This window comes from Neopsephotus bourkii, unplaced genomic scaffold, assembly GCF_033783945.1.
Source record: "Neopsephotus bourkii isolate Nb327-2 ecotype Australia unplaced genomic scaffold, CSIRO-AGI_Nbou_v1 NB_1760, whole genome shotgun sequence".
Taxonomy (NCBI): Eukaryota; Metazoa; Chordata; class Aves; order Psittaciformes; family Psittacidae; genus Neopsephotus; species Neopsephotus bourkii.
The window spans coordinates 5,659,143-5,676,042 of record NW_026902234.1 but is presented as its reverse complement, the minus strand read 5'-3'; the positions used below and the strand labels follow the sequence as shown (position 1 = coordinate 5,676,042).

Sequence of the window (16,900 nt, the reverse complement as noted above, 5' to 3'; positions counted from 1 at the left end):
CGAGCTGCCTCATTCCAGAATTCCAATAGTGAAGTCATTAAACAAATAGACTGATTTTTAGAAGTTACAATCTACCACCAGTTTCATAAATCATTACTGACTTCAGTGGAGCTAAGATGCAAAGCTGGGACTCACGCTATTATTTTAGATGTAGCATTTTGGCAAAACAAACCACTGTTTTCTGCAATTCTAAGTAAACTTAAAGAAAGTTGCTTATTGTTTTTGAAACAAAGAGAAGGTGGTCATTATAACGGAAAAAAATCTTTATTACTAAATATATTTATACAACAGTTTTAAATCATAAATCAACATGTTCTGGAATTCTGGTAGCACTCTGTTGTACTCAGACTTATCGCTTTTTCCAGGTGAATTTCCGTCTGGCTCCCTCCTGACCAGGCTTTTTTCGTTCCTTCACACGTGGGTCATATGTTAGTAGTCCAGCTACAAAAGACAGAAAAGCACCCATTTGTTTACTGTTACTAGTTAATATTAGATATACTACATGTGGGGGATCCAAGGCAGCCGATAACTTCGCATATGAATTGGAACATCTAGAAGGATAAAGATTCAATATAAAACACAGGGAAATAAATGTCACCAGATCCTGTAACTTTTCAACTTTTCTTCAGTAACTGAAATTTCTTTACATTTTACTTTAGAAACCAGTACAATCCCACACTCTTTTATATCTATACTGCTTAAGCCTTTACATCAGTGGTGTCCAAACTTTCTCAGCATGCACCCCTAACATACAAGTATTTATTAATTTATAAATTATACAGACTACCAAAATTCTAGTATTTTCTTCCTGTATTCCCATGGTGCATCTTGCACAACACCAGGATGCACACACCCCACTTTGGAGACCACTGCTTTAAAGTGCACTTAGTGTTTCCAAAGTATATTTAGCAGTGTCCAAAACATGTTCAGAATTATGCTGATGTCGTTACAGACACCCAACTCAATACAGTGTCAGTTTACAGGAGTCAGTTTACAGCAAGTCATACTTGCCAGTAGGTCTTGTTGCAAAGATACTAGCATGAAGATAGCTTTACTTCCATGGATGGCAATAAAGTGAAAAAAAATCATAGTTGTTGTGCCAGTAATGCACACTGGTATGTCTCCCAACCAGCCCAGAAAGAACATAGTTAAAAGCTGAATTATGATTATTTTTTATTTGCTGAAACAGTACAGAATCTAATCACTGAGAAGCATCAAATACTGCAGTTACTCAAATAATTTCTATCTTATCCCAGGTAGCTTGTAAGCTCTAAATAAAGCAATAGAGGAAAGAAGCTCTTTCAGTCTGGTTAGTTGCGTGTAGTAAGTTTATGCGCATTACTATCCCTTCAAAGCTAACCCTCTAGGATAAAACTTTTTAAACATCAGTAAGATGCAACTAATCAAGTAAAACAAAATACAATCTTAATACCTTACAGCTCAATAATGCCTGATCAAGATTTGTTATAGCGAGTACACATTCATGAGTTGTAATTCTATTTTTCGCAATAGAAGATGGTTAACAGACATAACAGAGGTCATGAGCAGATGGAAAGAACGCTCAAAAAGTCACCCAAAATGTACACAAAGGATGCTATGAAACAAGCAAAAACAATTTAGAAGTAAATGAAGATCCCTTCATAAAATATACAAGGTTTCACTGGGATTATTTACTCAAATCTGCACTATCTGATCCTAAATGATCCTAGAATTAATTACATTAATTACCAGAGCACATTAAGAAATACTGAGGTAATTTCAGTCCTACCTTGCCTCATTAATTCCACCTCCTTTTCTGTCACAAAGCTCCTTAAGGCTTTTGCAGAGGCTAAACGTATTGCTCCAGCCTGTGTTGATCTTCCTCCACCAGAAACTGTGCAAACCATATCGTGTTTTCCAACTCTGTCAAGAAACTGGAACGGGAACAACAACTGTTCTCTAAAAATAAATAACAATAATAAAATATATACATGTATATAAAGTTTCATGCTATGTATATTTCTTATCATAATATATATGAAAACATAGTTAACTTTCAAGCAGAGATCCAGAAAGACATTTGTATCTCTAATTTCCTACTGGTATCAACTAAATCAGTGGGAAATCAGCAGCTAGAAACTGACAACAGTTCAGTATTTTAAGTATTTTAAGTTAATTTTACAACTAATTAGTGAAACAAAAGTATCTATAAATGCCAAGATCCTTCAACTCTGGATATTAAAACTGAGCAATCTCTCACTTTATTCCTGAGCTCAGAAACCACAGCAGAAAATAAAAATCACATGAGGGATAGAAACCTCATGTCAGCCTTATGAGAAGTCTTCTCTATATTAGACTGTGCTCATCCTCCAAAATCTGAAGCTTTACATGAAGTGTCTCACCTTGCTTGCTTCCACTATGTTACTGTATGCCATGTACAATCTGCAGATCTCTCAGGAAACACTTAAAAGACATTGTGTATTATTTACTTATTTTTAAAATAAACTGCAAGTGGGGAACAAAATTTGAGGTACGCAAATACCCGTGCTCTTGGGTTTTGCATCCCTTCAGAAAGGGAGAGACAAGAAACACAGAGCAAGGCTTACCTACCAGTTCTCATACTACTGACTCCTGAAAACTAGGAGGAAAAGCAAGACAAAAACAAGAGGAAAGCATCACCTCTGTGGTGGAACACAGCACCAAATATATAATTGCATGGCATGACTTTCGCTGGAGTCACTTACGTACAGTAAGAATACAGCATTCCATAGTGCTCTCACCTGTCCTGCAGCACTGGGAAGTAATGTAAAATGTCTATCCCATTCACTGTAACTTTTCCACTCCCATTGTCATACACTACTGCAGTAGCTCTTGCAGTTTTTCTTGAACCTTAAAAGGAATTAAACCAAATCTGTTATGAGGCTTCAATATTTCACAGAACTTCAAGTGCCCAGAAAGTTAAGCAAATCTCAACACTTTCATACTGTACCAGCTGTTTCTTTTTGGATGCTGAGGTAACATAACAAAAATTAAGTGCAGGAAATAAATACAAGTGATACACAACTAGCTTTCAATATTTGTACTCATGTCTATAAAAGAGGTGGGGAGTGTGTGTTGGGAGGAGGTAAAAGTAGCACTCTACCTCCCATAACTTCAGTAGGTCAGGATATTTTCTTGACCTGGTGATGTCACGTATATGAAAATAAACAGCTTGTTGAACTCCCATGTTTACTGTATGTACATTTTCTAGTAATATTAAAATACTTTATAAAATCATAGAAAGGTACAGAAGTTTAAGGATATTCACATGGGAGCAGTTAACATTTTAATTATAGTCGTATAAACAATGCCTATGCATCAGTTGGCATAGCTTCCTCAGAAACTACTTACAGTTAGGTCTCTAGGTGCATTAGCTTCAAGTTAAATCAGAATAAACTTTCTGTGCCACAGCCTAAGACCAGTTTTCTGAAGCACAAAGGAAGGAATCATTCTGATAATTATGAAAAAAATCAGACATTTTTCTCAATTTAGGAGGGTGATGGGACACAAGACTGTTCTTGAACTTAAATTCTTACAGCTTTTCTTAAGTAAGATGAGCTGTATGTTTATCAAGCTTCAATAACTACTGTTCTGAAGAGACTGTTGAAAACCAGTGTGGATTAAACCCCAGATTTGCATTCTAGCCTCTCCTTGTTGTCACATCATCTTGAAGCCAACAGCTAGAACAGAGCTCTCTAGCCATTTTGCCCTCAAATTCTCTGCAACCTTTTTTCTTATTCTCACCTGCTGTGTGCTGCTTAAGAATACACATCACCCCTAAGGCTCCTCTTGAACATACAGCATAAAACGTGTGCGCACACACATGCTTTGTTCATCAAGTCAGACTTTCCTACACATGTTGTCGCTATATTACTTTTTCTAGGCAATCACTCATACCATATATCATTCTTCCCTCCACTAAAAACATAATCAACCTGTGTCTAGAGGATAGAAATCTTCACAGCTTTTCTCTAACATCACCTCTGTCTTGGTGATGACAATGACTAATTCTTGTCTCCATCCCATAGCTAGCTCTGGCCATCCACTTGTTAAAAAAATTTAGGAATTCCTTTTTTGCATCTTCGTAAGCTGTTTGTAAATATCCAGATTCCTCCCTGGCATCTTCTTCAAAGTTCTCCTTTGCTGGACTGCATACAAAAGTCATGATACAGGTTACTTAGTGGCCTAAGCATGCCACTTCTATACCAGTGTTACATCCATGTAATATACAGTAACAGTATAACAACACTGTTACAGCCATTGAATTCTCCATATGCTTGTACTTTCCCAGTCCTTTGCCCTTTACATTCAAGTGTACTCTTGCCAGAAATTGAAGTCCTTTTGTATCCTACAATGTGCAGCACAACAGGGTCCTCTCTACTGAGGCACTACTGTACAGAAATACAGATAAAACTAACAGTTGATAGACTCTGTGCTAAAAATTCCCACTTTGTTGCCAGACCATGTCATACCTTAGTATGCCATATCATAATAAACGATCATACAGCAATATACACAGAAGCATATAAAATGAAGTAGTGACACCTTCAGCAGCATTGTACATATTATAAAGAAAGCAGTGTGAAGGGGAAAGAAATTCTGCATCATTACCAACCAACTTGAAATTATTACCTTCACCAGTGCTGAAGGCCACTCCTTGCTCATCATACTTCAAGGGCTCAATAGCTACCTTTTGTAACTGCACAGGAACTTCTTTGGTAAACTTCTGTATATACTTCTCTTCGATGTCACCACATGGCAACGTCATCAATTTTTGCAAGAGCTGAATAAACCTTGAATACTGAGGACAACAAGACTTCATTAAAGGATGCGAGTGTAATTGCATTTGCTAAAACTTTCTATTTTTATATAATTGATCTTTCCTACTTCACTTTTATTGATGATTTCTGACAAGATGACACTTTTGCACCTACATGCTGATTTAAGAACAGCATGCATCATTTTCTGTGTGACTAAAGATACCTATTTCTTTCTTCAGGCAACAATGAAACTTTAACTCAAAGCATAACCAACCCCTTTGTGATACAGGATTATTGTATTAGAATGAAGTTCATGTCACTTTTGAAGAGAAAACATTGAGGGGGTCTTCATTCTTTTATTACTGTTTCATTAAAATGGCAAAAGGAAAAGATTTTCACCTCGTTTTCAGTAAAGTTAGCATGTTCATTGACTTGGAAATAATTTTATTGCACTAAACTGAACCTCTTAAATGATTATATTTCATAATATATACAGGAAATACCTATCTATCTATCTTTGGCTGTTCAAGCTGAGTTACTTTAATGTTTATGATTTCCTTTAAAACCGAACAATCAAGCTATTTAAAAATTCAAGAGATACTTGACTTAAAGGGCAACCTCTTGAAATAAATTATCCTTTGCTACTGTGTGGTTCTCCTTCCCCCTTACACCCCCGCCAAAGTTCTTCAACATGTGATTAAAGAGTAAACACCACTGTGTTAACCCATTTGTGCTAAAAGCTGGGATGTCCTGTTACGAAGTGTTACCGCAGGAGCACTGGACAGCTGCTCACTGGATATAAAGGTATGCTATGATCTAAAATGGATTTCTCATACAGATATCATAACCTTATTTTTGAAATAACCTTTACTTACAAGCTGCTATTACAAGTGTTTTTTCTTCTCTCCATTACCAGAGCCTTCTGCACAAAATTAATACTTTTCTCGTAACTGAGCAATAGTCCCTAAACTCTGACATCACTTAGAAAGTTGTTCTAATGATATGACACAGACGTGGTAAATCCTTTGAAGAACAGAAATACAAAAATACAAGCATTTAAAAATTGTAGAGGCTACAGATGCAGAAAGCTTCCAACAGTTCACTTGCAGAGTGCAAAGGGAAAAAAATATAAACAGCTCCGATTTTGTTTAATCATGCAAACACCACAGAAAATTTTGTTGCAATGGCAAAATACAAGAATTTGAGCAGGTAAGATCAGTAGCTCATATGGAGACATTTCAAGTACATGCTTTTTTCTATAGGCTGAGGCTTTGTGGTCTTACATGTGAGAGATCAGTTAAAAAGCTTTGGGTTTGTTTTGGGAGGTTTCTGTTTGGTTTTTGTTTGTTTGGTTTGGGGGGGGTTGTTGGGTTTTTTTGTTTGTTGGGGGTTTTCTGTATTATTATTTTTTTAAGTTTAGTGCAGTCTGCTTTTACAGCTGTAAAATATACAAAACCCAAGCAGTGAAGAACTCTAAACTGGTTGTACAACTAGATCGGTTCCTGGCACTCTAAGAGGAAAAACAGCTATTCCAAATGGAGGAGCCTCTGAAAACACTGAAATGGCTCACAGAAGAAGCAGTTACAAGACAGAGGAAGTCTCCTGGCTATCCCAGGATGGAGTATTTACAACAATGATTTCTAATTAATGCTTATGGAATACAATCTGCTCGAGACCTTTTCACATTGCCCCTAGACAAGGAAGCCATCGCATGTTACTGCTCTGGATGACAAGTGAGCAAACGGCATGTTTGCTGCTATTATGCTATTTTTGCAATGATGCTGTCCACAGGACAGAAGATATTGAAGAACACTGTTTCTCTAGGTGAGAAAATACTTGAGATGTTCAGACAGATAGTGTTATATTCACCGGTACTATCATATTCAAGCTTAAAATTCCAAAAGAAAACTGAAGCTCGCCCCATAAACTGAACCTGCTGTTAACAAATTTAATGGTATTTAGGGGACTGTAGGAAAAAGCTCTGAGAAAAAATGTACAACTATCAGGATGTATACAGTCTTATTCCCAGAGATACATGTAAAGAAGGACTACAAATCTAGACAGTGACAGAGTTTGCAGATCCTGGAAAACTGCAAAACCCTCCTCTCTCCCACCATATATTCATATCAAGGAGAATATAACCAGACTACTGTATCATACCATTGATCTGTATAACTCTGTATCTTGTTTTTGGTATTTGATTCTGTAGCCAAGCAGTAAGAAAAAGGACCCCTCATTTCTGTGCAGGTTTACCATTAGAGAAAACCACCATGTCTCCCATCTTGAACATTTACCCCTCCTCTACAATAAGCAACAGAGGTTTTAGCTCTGTCTTTCATCTGTAACTAGAACAAATGATTATTTATATCTATTATAAAGTGTTACCACACTCCCGACTACGTAATTAGATTACAGGGAAAAGTGCCCTAGGCCTCACAATGTTACCAGGAGAAAATCTGAACTATGTTAGTTAACAATGGAAAATCCTTAACAGTTTTGTACTGTGCTAGATAAAAAAGCAACACAGCTCACTTTTCTTGAATGTGACAGTGCTGTGAGCATATACAGACTTTATGAGAAAGAGGAGTATTCTTTTGAAGAGCACCTGCTTCTGTTCTGCACAGTACTTTTTCAGCATCCAAAAATGCACTCAGAGTTCGTATTTTTAAGACGCAAGCCTCCTTAAGATTAGAAAGATTAATTACTTACATCATTATCTGACAGTTTTTCTAACAACATTTCTTCCAATTCAATCTTAGTCAGCCATCTGCTGCCAGCCAGGTTTCTGTTTAAAATATCACATATATTCTCCCTTTAATTAACCATGCAATTAGAGTTACATCACAAAGGACCACATATAAGTCAGTCTTCCTTCAGAAATACATTTTCCAGTATAAATGAATACTGATCACATTCCTATAGTAAACATAAGAAAGCCTACATTGATTTTAAAAGATCTGTCTTTTGACAAGGAAGTAACTTCACATATTGAATTAACCACATGAAAATTAAGAGCATCAGTTATGCATTATTCATATTATCGAAGTCCAAGACTGAGCTAGAGTAATACTGTAATAGTGAACTATCTTCCCCATAACTTAGGGCTTAGTTTTAAAGGGCTGCTGCTAGGAAAACTTTGGCTTATAAACAGCCAAGAACAAAATCAAAGGCAGAATGTTAAAAATCATATTCTAAATTAACAGAATATTGCCTCTGGTCTTTACTCTTCTGATCAATACAAAAAACTCCACTAGCACTAAGCATAGTCAAAGTACTACTGCAGCAGTGACACACTGTATGCTGTCTACTGTGTAATCTTGACCTGCTCAGAAATTGCACTGATGATAGCAAAAGCAGAAATTTCTAAGAATATAGCCTCATATGGGAGTGCTAACACAAAGAAAAAACAAAGCTTGAAATAAATCTTTATGAAACACCTGTGATACAAACTGACCACCTAAACAGAATGCCACCATAAATATATATGCCAAGATTATCAGCTAAATTTAAGGCAAAGTTGCAAATAGCTTCTTTCCTCTTCAGGTTTTTTAGAAACAATCTTAATGAATGTTTTCAGCAGCATTAAGGAAGCTGTGATTCAGAAAGCACTCCTTCTGAAGGTTGATTTAAAGTAGTACTTCTTCTTAAGTATATATTTTAATGCTTTTCTGAGTCAGGGTACAAGAATTGTTTATTTAGAAATGATGCCAGGTTTAACAATAATTTTAAAATGCTTCCAATCCTGAGAGAGTCAAGTATATACTTACATTTACATATCACTACTTCCAGTGAAGTCAGTGAAATTTTTCACATGTGAAAAGCTGTAAATTTAAAGTACTTCAAGATCAGGTCCTAACCCTACAGTTAGTATTGCAGAATGGATCCACAATAGATCATTTTCTGGGGAAAAAGAAAAACAAAATAGCCCTTCCCACCAAGCCTTCACCTATACTTTAGAGATGAATTACCCAAACTAATCTCAGAGGAAGTACCATATCCAGTGTGCAAAATAGGTCTCAAAAATCCTTTAAATTCTCTGAGCTTTTACAAACCTAACAGGGAAAAGACCTTTCATCTCTGACTGGCTTTAGGTCATTTTTCACATCAGTAAATCCACTGGCCGAGCTCCGTAAGGAGTCAGGTTATTTTTCAGCAGCATACACCAAGAAACTAAATTCATTTCCCTGTCTGCTCGGAAGCTAACATGAATCTATGATAAAACATTATGTGGGTCATAGGACACTATTTGTATCATGACGAAACATGAACTTCTGTTACTTAATAAACTGAAATAATCTCAGCAAATTAATCTTTTCTAACACAAATAACAAATGTCTGAAATTAACAAATAATAAACCAACATGATGTGGAACTGGAACAGCACATAAATCTGGCTAGAAATCACACAGCAAGAACAAAGATAAAAACAACTTGTACAGTGAAAAACTAACTATACAGAAAAGCAATAAATGCCAAAATTAAAACTTTCTCACTGTATCCATTTCTTTTAAAAACTTCCTTATTTTAACACTCTAATATACCATAAAATCCTTGCAAAACCCCCTCAAAATAGAAAATGAAGAATATAGCCTAAGAGAAGCAGACAGTTCTTAAAGCATATGCCCAGTTCAAAGACAATGCTGACTGTATGCACTAAGAAACAAACAACTGCAGCATCTCCCATAGCTTCTGGTTGACATGTATTTTTTCTGCCCATTGGCTAACTAGCTGAAAAGACCTCCCTGTGCATACCACAGAAGTTAAAGAGGAAAAAGAAGATAAACTAAATTCAATTACTAACAATGGTGGTATTTAAACAACCCCAACCAAATAAACTTTCCTAAAATTACTATAGCTTTTGATGATTTACCTATTCAAAGCCATTAGAAGAAAAAATAGCAACATTAAGAATTTTTATACTCTTCAAGTTAAATATTGGTAAGTAAAAACATTCAAGAGCTGTTATTGATGAAAGAGCCATAGGCCTTAGGATTTTTCCAACAGATAAACAACTTATGTATTTTTAAAGGCTTTATTTTATTACAAAGAAATTATCTCCTTTTTCAAAAATGTTTAATAAAGAAATAATTAGAAAACTTCATCTACAAAAAAAACCCCAGAATTCTGGATATGCTGATTTTCAAATCAAACTTTTATATAGGAGAGAATATTGAAAAGAGCAGGAAGATATTAAAGAGCAGGAGAAACGGAGGCGGGGGTTGAGGGGTGTGCCTATTCAAACAGTGAAAAGCAAGCACTGCAAACATACATACTACAGGTAAGGCTTTTCAACCTGAAATTACCATGCAAATATTAGACAAGGAATAGTGAAAAAGTCTGAAAATGTTCTTGTGGAATAAAAAGGCAGGTAGCATGGCGACCCACAAGAAGTGCCAAAACAACGTACTGAAGCATTTTAATCAATATTCAGTCTAACTGAAAACTTACTTTTTTTCCTTCTGAGGAGGAAAGTCTTGAGCTGTCAGTTCATCTTCATACTTCTGAACGTTCAGCAATTTTTCATATGTGTCCTAAAATGCATATGGAAAAAGTACTTAAATGCATTTTTCCATTTAACATTAAATGTTGTTATTTAAAACACATGCTTATGTGGTTTTACTCTCCAAACACTTAAAAATGCAGGGGTCAGAAAACAAGCAGAGCTCTTGACAAAAAGAGAATACAGCAAGTTAAATCTAAATCAGTAAAAACTTAGACAGTGCATATAATATTTTCATAAGCAGGTCAAAAATGATTAATTTTTAATTCTGATATTTTTCAACAAATGATCATATGCTTTTTTAAAAAAAAAAATTCTCAACTGTATACAGACTAGATTCATATATTGGATATACTGCACAATACTTTCATCAGTGCAGCTACAGTTTAGTTTGACTTCCCTAAAATACTGACAAGGTTTAATTTAGTTAAGAGTTTTGTACTTCTGGAGTGTGAGCTTTATCGGTGGTCAGTACCAGTCAAAACTCTCTCTTCCCCAGGCATGTCTATAGGGACATACATGGTTGTATATTTACCATAATCAGAATTTCTGTTCTTTCAAATGTTTAATCTGAATTTTGATTATTTTTTCCCCTCAAAATTCTTATCTATGCTATTATTTTCAAACAATGCTGTGACAGCCATTTACCACTTCAGAAAAACAAAAGGAAAAAAATACTCCAGAAATTCACACTGAAAATATCACAGAAGAAACACATTTTTAATTAAGTATTTTCAGGTGTTTTTCCCAGTTAAGAAACTTTCAGAGACTATCAGGTTCTGAAACACAACATCTAATACTCTGAACTACAACACTGATTCAAATCACAAGTTTAATAGGAGTATTTGGAGAAATAATTTTAAGTGATATTGAAACAAAATAGGATTGCTGTACTACAACGAAGTATTTATTTTTCAAATAGATTACTTCCATTAACAAGTGAAAATTATCACTATCATATACTTTATTAATATAATGATTAATAAGCAAATACTACACAGAAACTATGGTGCAAGAATTAGAAAGCACAGGAAACAACTGTTAGGGTTTTTTTTTTCCTTTGCATTACTTACAAAAAGCAGTAAGAGAAGAAACATTAGCTCAGAAGTTAATCACTGAAACATTAGTTCTTAACATAATACTGGGATGTGCAAAAGGATGCAATGAAATTCCTGCATCAGGTTGCATTTAAAAAGAAAATGCCAAGACAAAACCTGCTTGCTTAGTTATAAACACCTACTGTTCAAGCTGATTTATCCACTAATATAATACACCCTCACATAGACTTAAAATATTTGTACTGTAAGTGTATGAACTGAGAACAGATTGGTATCTGAGCGGCACTCAAAAGCATTTAAATAAGGACAACTCACTGAAGTCTTTGATGCTGGCCATTGGTGACATTTTTAACAGCACAGTGGAACAAAAGCACTTTTGGAATAACTACAGTATAAAATCATGAAGCACAAAACTGTCTACTTTTGAGACAGCGTCTCATCACAGTAGCATGCCTTTCAGAAATCTTTTATTTTTTATAGAGATAACTGTATCAGATAGAAACTGTGAATTTTTCAACTTAAAAAAAAAATTCATCTTCAAACACAGGAAACATAAAAGAGTACAAGAAATCGTGTTTTCAAATACTTCCAAAACTCATAAATAATCTGTAGATCTCTAAGATAACAAGATACTGCAGCATCACTGTGGGCAAGATGCATGTCACATCACTAATAATCTTAACGTCTCCATTCAGAGCTATTAAGCTGAAAAAATTACTGCCTATACATTAAAAGCACAAACATGATTTGGGTTAGAGGGTATGAGATGTGCCTGACACTAGGCAATTTTTAGGCATCTGTAGTTAGACATAAGAAAGAATCAGTATGTAAGGTTCTGTCTGGGACTGTAGAGGGAGGGAAGGGGAAAGAGTGCTGTGGCTGTCCATCAGCTGCTTGGAACAGGCTTAAAGATTCCTCCAAGCTCCGTGAGTTTCTGCATTTTGGAGCAGTCAAACCAGGCATGAAGACAACATTCTGCTGTTAGATGATCAAAAGAGGTACTGGGTTACTAGGTCTTATGTATAAGGAAGTTTTTCACTTTGGTGCTAGTTGCCCAGCTTACCTCTTGCCTTTGCAAGGCACAGAGTGTCACCTTCCTAACTGGCAAAAGCAGTCTGCAGTCTGCCCCCTCAGATAGCCACCACCTTCACTACACTCCAGCATATACATTTATGTACTGGAACGGTCAGCAGAAAAATACATGAACCAGGAGCTCAAAAAAACCACAGCTGTCCTTTAAAAAAGGACAGAGGGAAGGAATCACAACTGTTAAGACTGGGACAGACTGATTACAGTCAGAATTGCTTCTGAACAGCAACTGAAGGATTTTCAGGTAAGGATTTTGTCATCATACACAGAAACTACCAATAAACACAGGCAAATAAAATGAGATATAGGTTGCCATCCACTAGTTTTTAAGTCTCAGAAATTTGTTGTTAAAATGAAAAAGCAAGCTTTACAACAGCTGGAACAAGATTTTCCTGAAGATCCTTCCTTGGTATTCCCAAAGAATACCAACACTCCACAGTCATTTAAGTTCCAAGGAAGTGTACTTCTAAGAATTACAATGATCTCTTTCAACTGTCCTTGTTAAAATACAGTAATTATGTCTATTCCTACAGAAAACCTTTTATGCAGGAAATTAAGTCAAATGACATTAAAAAGTAATATTTTAAAATACTTCCAAGTGTAAGAAAACTACTAAATATAATTTCCTGCATATTTCTGGCACTGATAGTGGACTTGCATCTCTTATGAAATAGAATTTTGGTCTGAAGTATTAAAAAAAAATTAATGCATGTATTTAATCTCTGTATAAAGATGAAGTCAACAGACTAAAAGGACCACTCACGTGTGAAGTATGGTGCATGAGCCTTTGCAAAATCAGGAATCACATGTAATGCCTAATAATTTATCTGACAAATCTTCACTCCCCAATGGTTAAAGAAAGCTTCTGAAGACACACTTGCTTTTTCAAAGCTGACAGGTGAAGATTTTACTAATCACTTCAGAATTCAATAGTCCAATTCATGAATGTACACATCTGTGTGCCTTGTAAACTCAGCTATTACACAATCAAAATAGCTGATTTTACAAGATGTCCATATACTGAAATGCTTCCATTTATAATAGAGATCAAATTTCACATACCTAGAAGGATGCTTTCTCAAAATAAAATCTTGTTTTACTGTGCATAAAAAGAATAGTGATGAAATTAGCAAATGAAACCTTAGGAGGATAGATTTTTATTATAAAAAATATCTTAACATTTTGCTTAAAATATGCTGCAGATTATATTTTACATCAATTTGCCTTTTTCTTTTCTTATGTGGTTTTAACTTCAGCATATACTTGGGCGGGGGTAGTTTTGGTGGGGTTTTTTTGTGGGGTTGCTTGTTGGGTTTGTTTTTTAAGACTTTAAATGCTCTGCTGTTAGAGCATTTGCCTCTGATGAACCTTTGATATTTCCAAAAAGGTACAAGAAACACATAAAATTACTACTTTGTTAGACAAAATCATATATATTAAGAAACCGTTTTGTCTTGTTCTGCACATTAGAAATGTATTATTCTGGAAAACTCTTAAGTGATGATCAAATACAATATCAGACATTTGTGAAATGGTGTTTCATGCAATAAACATTATTTTGTGTATCAAAAAAAATAAATTGTCCTTTTCCCTGCAGCTAAACTTTATTCAACAGGCAGAACAAAGACAACAATCGAGTATAAAGCAAATATCCTTTATGAAAATTCACTTAATAGTCAAGGCGTAACAACACATATATCGGCGGATATAATACATGCAAATATACACAGTTTATTTTTAGGAAGTGTATAATATTATTTATTAGCATTAATTAAACAAATAATGCTGTGATCAGTTATATTACTAGCAATTCATAAAATTCATGTTCCACATGAGTCTATGCAGTAATTAATGGCATACAAGTTTAAGCTAAATATTATGTTTATCCGATTTATTAGGCTTAATACAGCAATTTAAAAGACATCCTCAAATGGGATTGATTACTTACACTAGACTGTATTAACATACATCCCCTTCTTTCCCCAGCCAAATTAATTAGCTTTGAGACTTAAAAATACATTTTGTTAAATACACATTAGTCTAATAAGAGGTTAAAACAATGTTGGGAATTTCATGCAGATTTCAGCTTTCAGTTGGCTGACTAAAAAAAACCCTGTTAGACCTCACTTAACGGATTTAGATTTATAAAAGCCTATTTAATGAAAAAATACAGAAACAGTAGAACACTCAAGTATCCTATACTAATGAAAAATGCATTTGTCAAACCCATTTGTTTGAAGGTGGCTGCCATACTGTTATGAACAAGATGCACACTATTCTGTTAGAGATTTCCAAGGCAAGCTTGCATACCCTTTCTAACTGCTAGGAAGAGCTAAAAATAAACTCGTGCTCCTTGTAAAATTTGTAATTTCTTCATTATGATGGAATGCAACAAAACATCTTGCCCTTGGGTTGCTCTGTTTCAGCCAAAACAAATGCAAATGGCTTGTCAGATGACAGCTGTTTGATAAGGCTCCTCTACAAGACCTGCATGCTTTACTTTTTTTCCGTGAAACTTGGGATGAAAGGCAGAAGGCAGGAAGAGAATTAATGTAGCATACAGTCTAAAGGCAATGCTACAACCGTGATTAAGTAGAAAAGTTAAAAGGCACAGATTTTCCACAGCCTTGCTGCGTGCAACCCATCCGTGTAACAAGTTGACAGGCCTAGCGCGTCAGCTCCATCATCCTCTCCGACAGCTAAAACGCAGCATTGCATCCCTTTTCAGAGAAAATTTGCGTCTGCACCATGAAGCGTTGTACATTATTTCTTAGCACTGCAGGGGGCTCAAGTCCATATGGAACCTTCACAAATATTACCACAGATCAAACCAGCGGCGTTTCGAGGCAGATTTGACATACCTATTTAAATGAACAGCAGGGGTCCTCGGGCTGCCTCAGGCTGTGCAGAAGAAAACCTCTGTGGAAAGCCTATGCTGCAGCTCCATTACTCAGCAAAGACACACTCTACATTTATCATTCATTTCATTTCTGCCAGGGCAAGAAGCTCATTTGCCCAAGGTCAACAAAAACAAAACAAAACAAAACAAAAAAAAAAAGGGGGGGGGGGAGGTTGAGGGACTGGGGGGTGGGTTTTATTCTCCCAAAGAAATAAATGTACCTGACAAGGGTGGATTTTGTCCTCTGGGTAGGCAGAATGCAAATAAATATCAGATAATTCCAGTAAAACCACTACACTCAGTAAAGCTGTGCACTGAATTTGAGAACACGAAGCTTATTTTTCTGCTAACTGACTCACCACAGAACTAACTTTCTAAGACTATCTAATAAGGAAACAAAATCTGACATGATTGTCCAATTAAATCTTTCTGCATACATTATAAATTCTTTTGTCTTCTCTACATACATGAAAGAAACATGCACATCTTTCTATAAACTCCTCTAAAGAGAAAGAAAATGCTGGCATCATTGATGGTCATAGATATGAAATGTCTTCATCATCCACATTAAGACTCAGGGTCTAGTGATGTTCTATTAGTCACAGCCTTTTTCATATAGGTAAACAGATGCAGATCCTTTACTCCTGAAACCATACTAATCAGAAAAAGCCTGAAGTTTGCATGAATGGAAGAGTCTTAGAAAAATCAATTAAGCAGTTTAAATGCAAATTTTCTTCACACTGAATGTCAGCACAAACAGCATTTCCTACAGCTTTGCCCTTCACGGGGGATAAAAAACCCCACAAAAACAAACCCACAAACTAAAACTATTTTCTATTCTACACTGAATTTTCCTAAAACTAGGCATTTTTGTTGTATATGCATTCACCACTGCTAACCAGATACTGCCTACAAGAAAGCATGTGGACTATTCAAACCAAGTCCACAGCGAGAACTGTAAAATAAACCAAAAATTAATAGTGAGAACTATTATGTAGTCTGCTCTCTTAAATGTGATATAAAAACACCACTAATACTGGGTATTGTGACATAAAAATATACACTGCATTTATTAGCTTAAGTGATGATATTAAGGCCTACTGTGAAAACATAAGTAAACTCAGGAGCACCTGATACGCACCTCTAGAATAACACATATTTGACTGGGATCTAACATTACTTATTACAGATTACAACATACTTACATGCATTAATGAATAATACGCCTGCTTGCCAGTATAAAAGAGAAAGTGAAATGGTCGGCCATCTTCTCCCCACTGGATTTCTAATGAAAAGCAAGATTAGACAAGAAAGCAATATACACTTACCAAATAAAATTTTCTGTATTTAATTGCAGTTATAAACCTCTTCCATAATACCTATTATCTTTTTAAATATCAGAGAACAAAGACATTTTACGGGTGTTCAACCTGTCTGGAAATCTAATGATTTAGACTAGCTTGTTAAAAACCTATCTCCACCTGCAATTATAACCAAATGTTTAATGTTTCTAAATATCATTTAACACAAGGGAATCCCTCATGTACATCCCAAATAAACTTTCAAAGACTGTATA

The 16,900-nt window shown here is 35.3% G+C and overlaps 1 protein-coding gene across 2 annotated transcripts in view; it reads right to left on the bottom strand.

Moving 5' to 3' along the window:
• Window positions 1-245: 245 nt before the first annotated feature.
• MRPS9 (mitochondrial ribosomal protein S9) overlaps window positions 246-16,900 on the bottom strand; it is a 34,277-nt gene continuing 17,622 nt past the window's right edge. For both annotated transcript variants that reach the window (XM_061377621.1, XM_061377622.1), the window contains exons 5-11: window positions 16,530-16,609; window positions 10,227-10,309; window positions 7,488-7,563; window positions 4,651-4,819; window positions 2,760-2,868; window positions 1,769-1,938; window positions 246-441 (exon numbers count right to left, since the gene is read on the bottom strand). In XM_061377621.1, coding sequence (XP_061233605.1) covers window positions 350-441; window positions 1,769-1,938; window positions 2,760-2,868; window positions 4,651-4,819; window positions 7,488-7,563; window positions 10,227-10,309; window positions 16,530-16,609 — 779 coding nt within the window. In that variant the 3' untranslated portion in view covers window positions 246-349. The remainder of the gene's footprint in view (window positions 442-1,768; window positions 1,939-2,759; window positions 2,869-4,650; window positions 4,820-7,487; window positions 7,564-10,226; window positions 10,310-16,529; window positions 16,610-16,900) is intronic.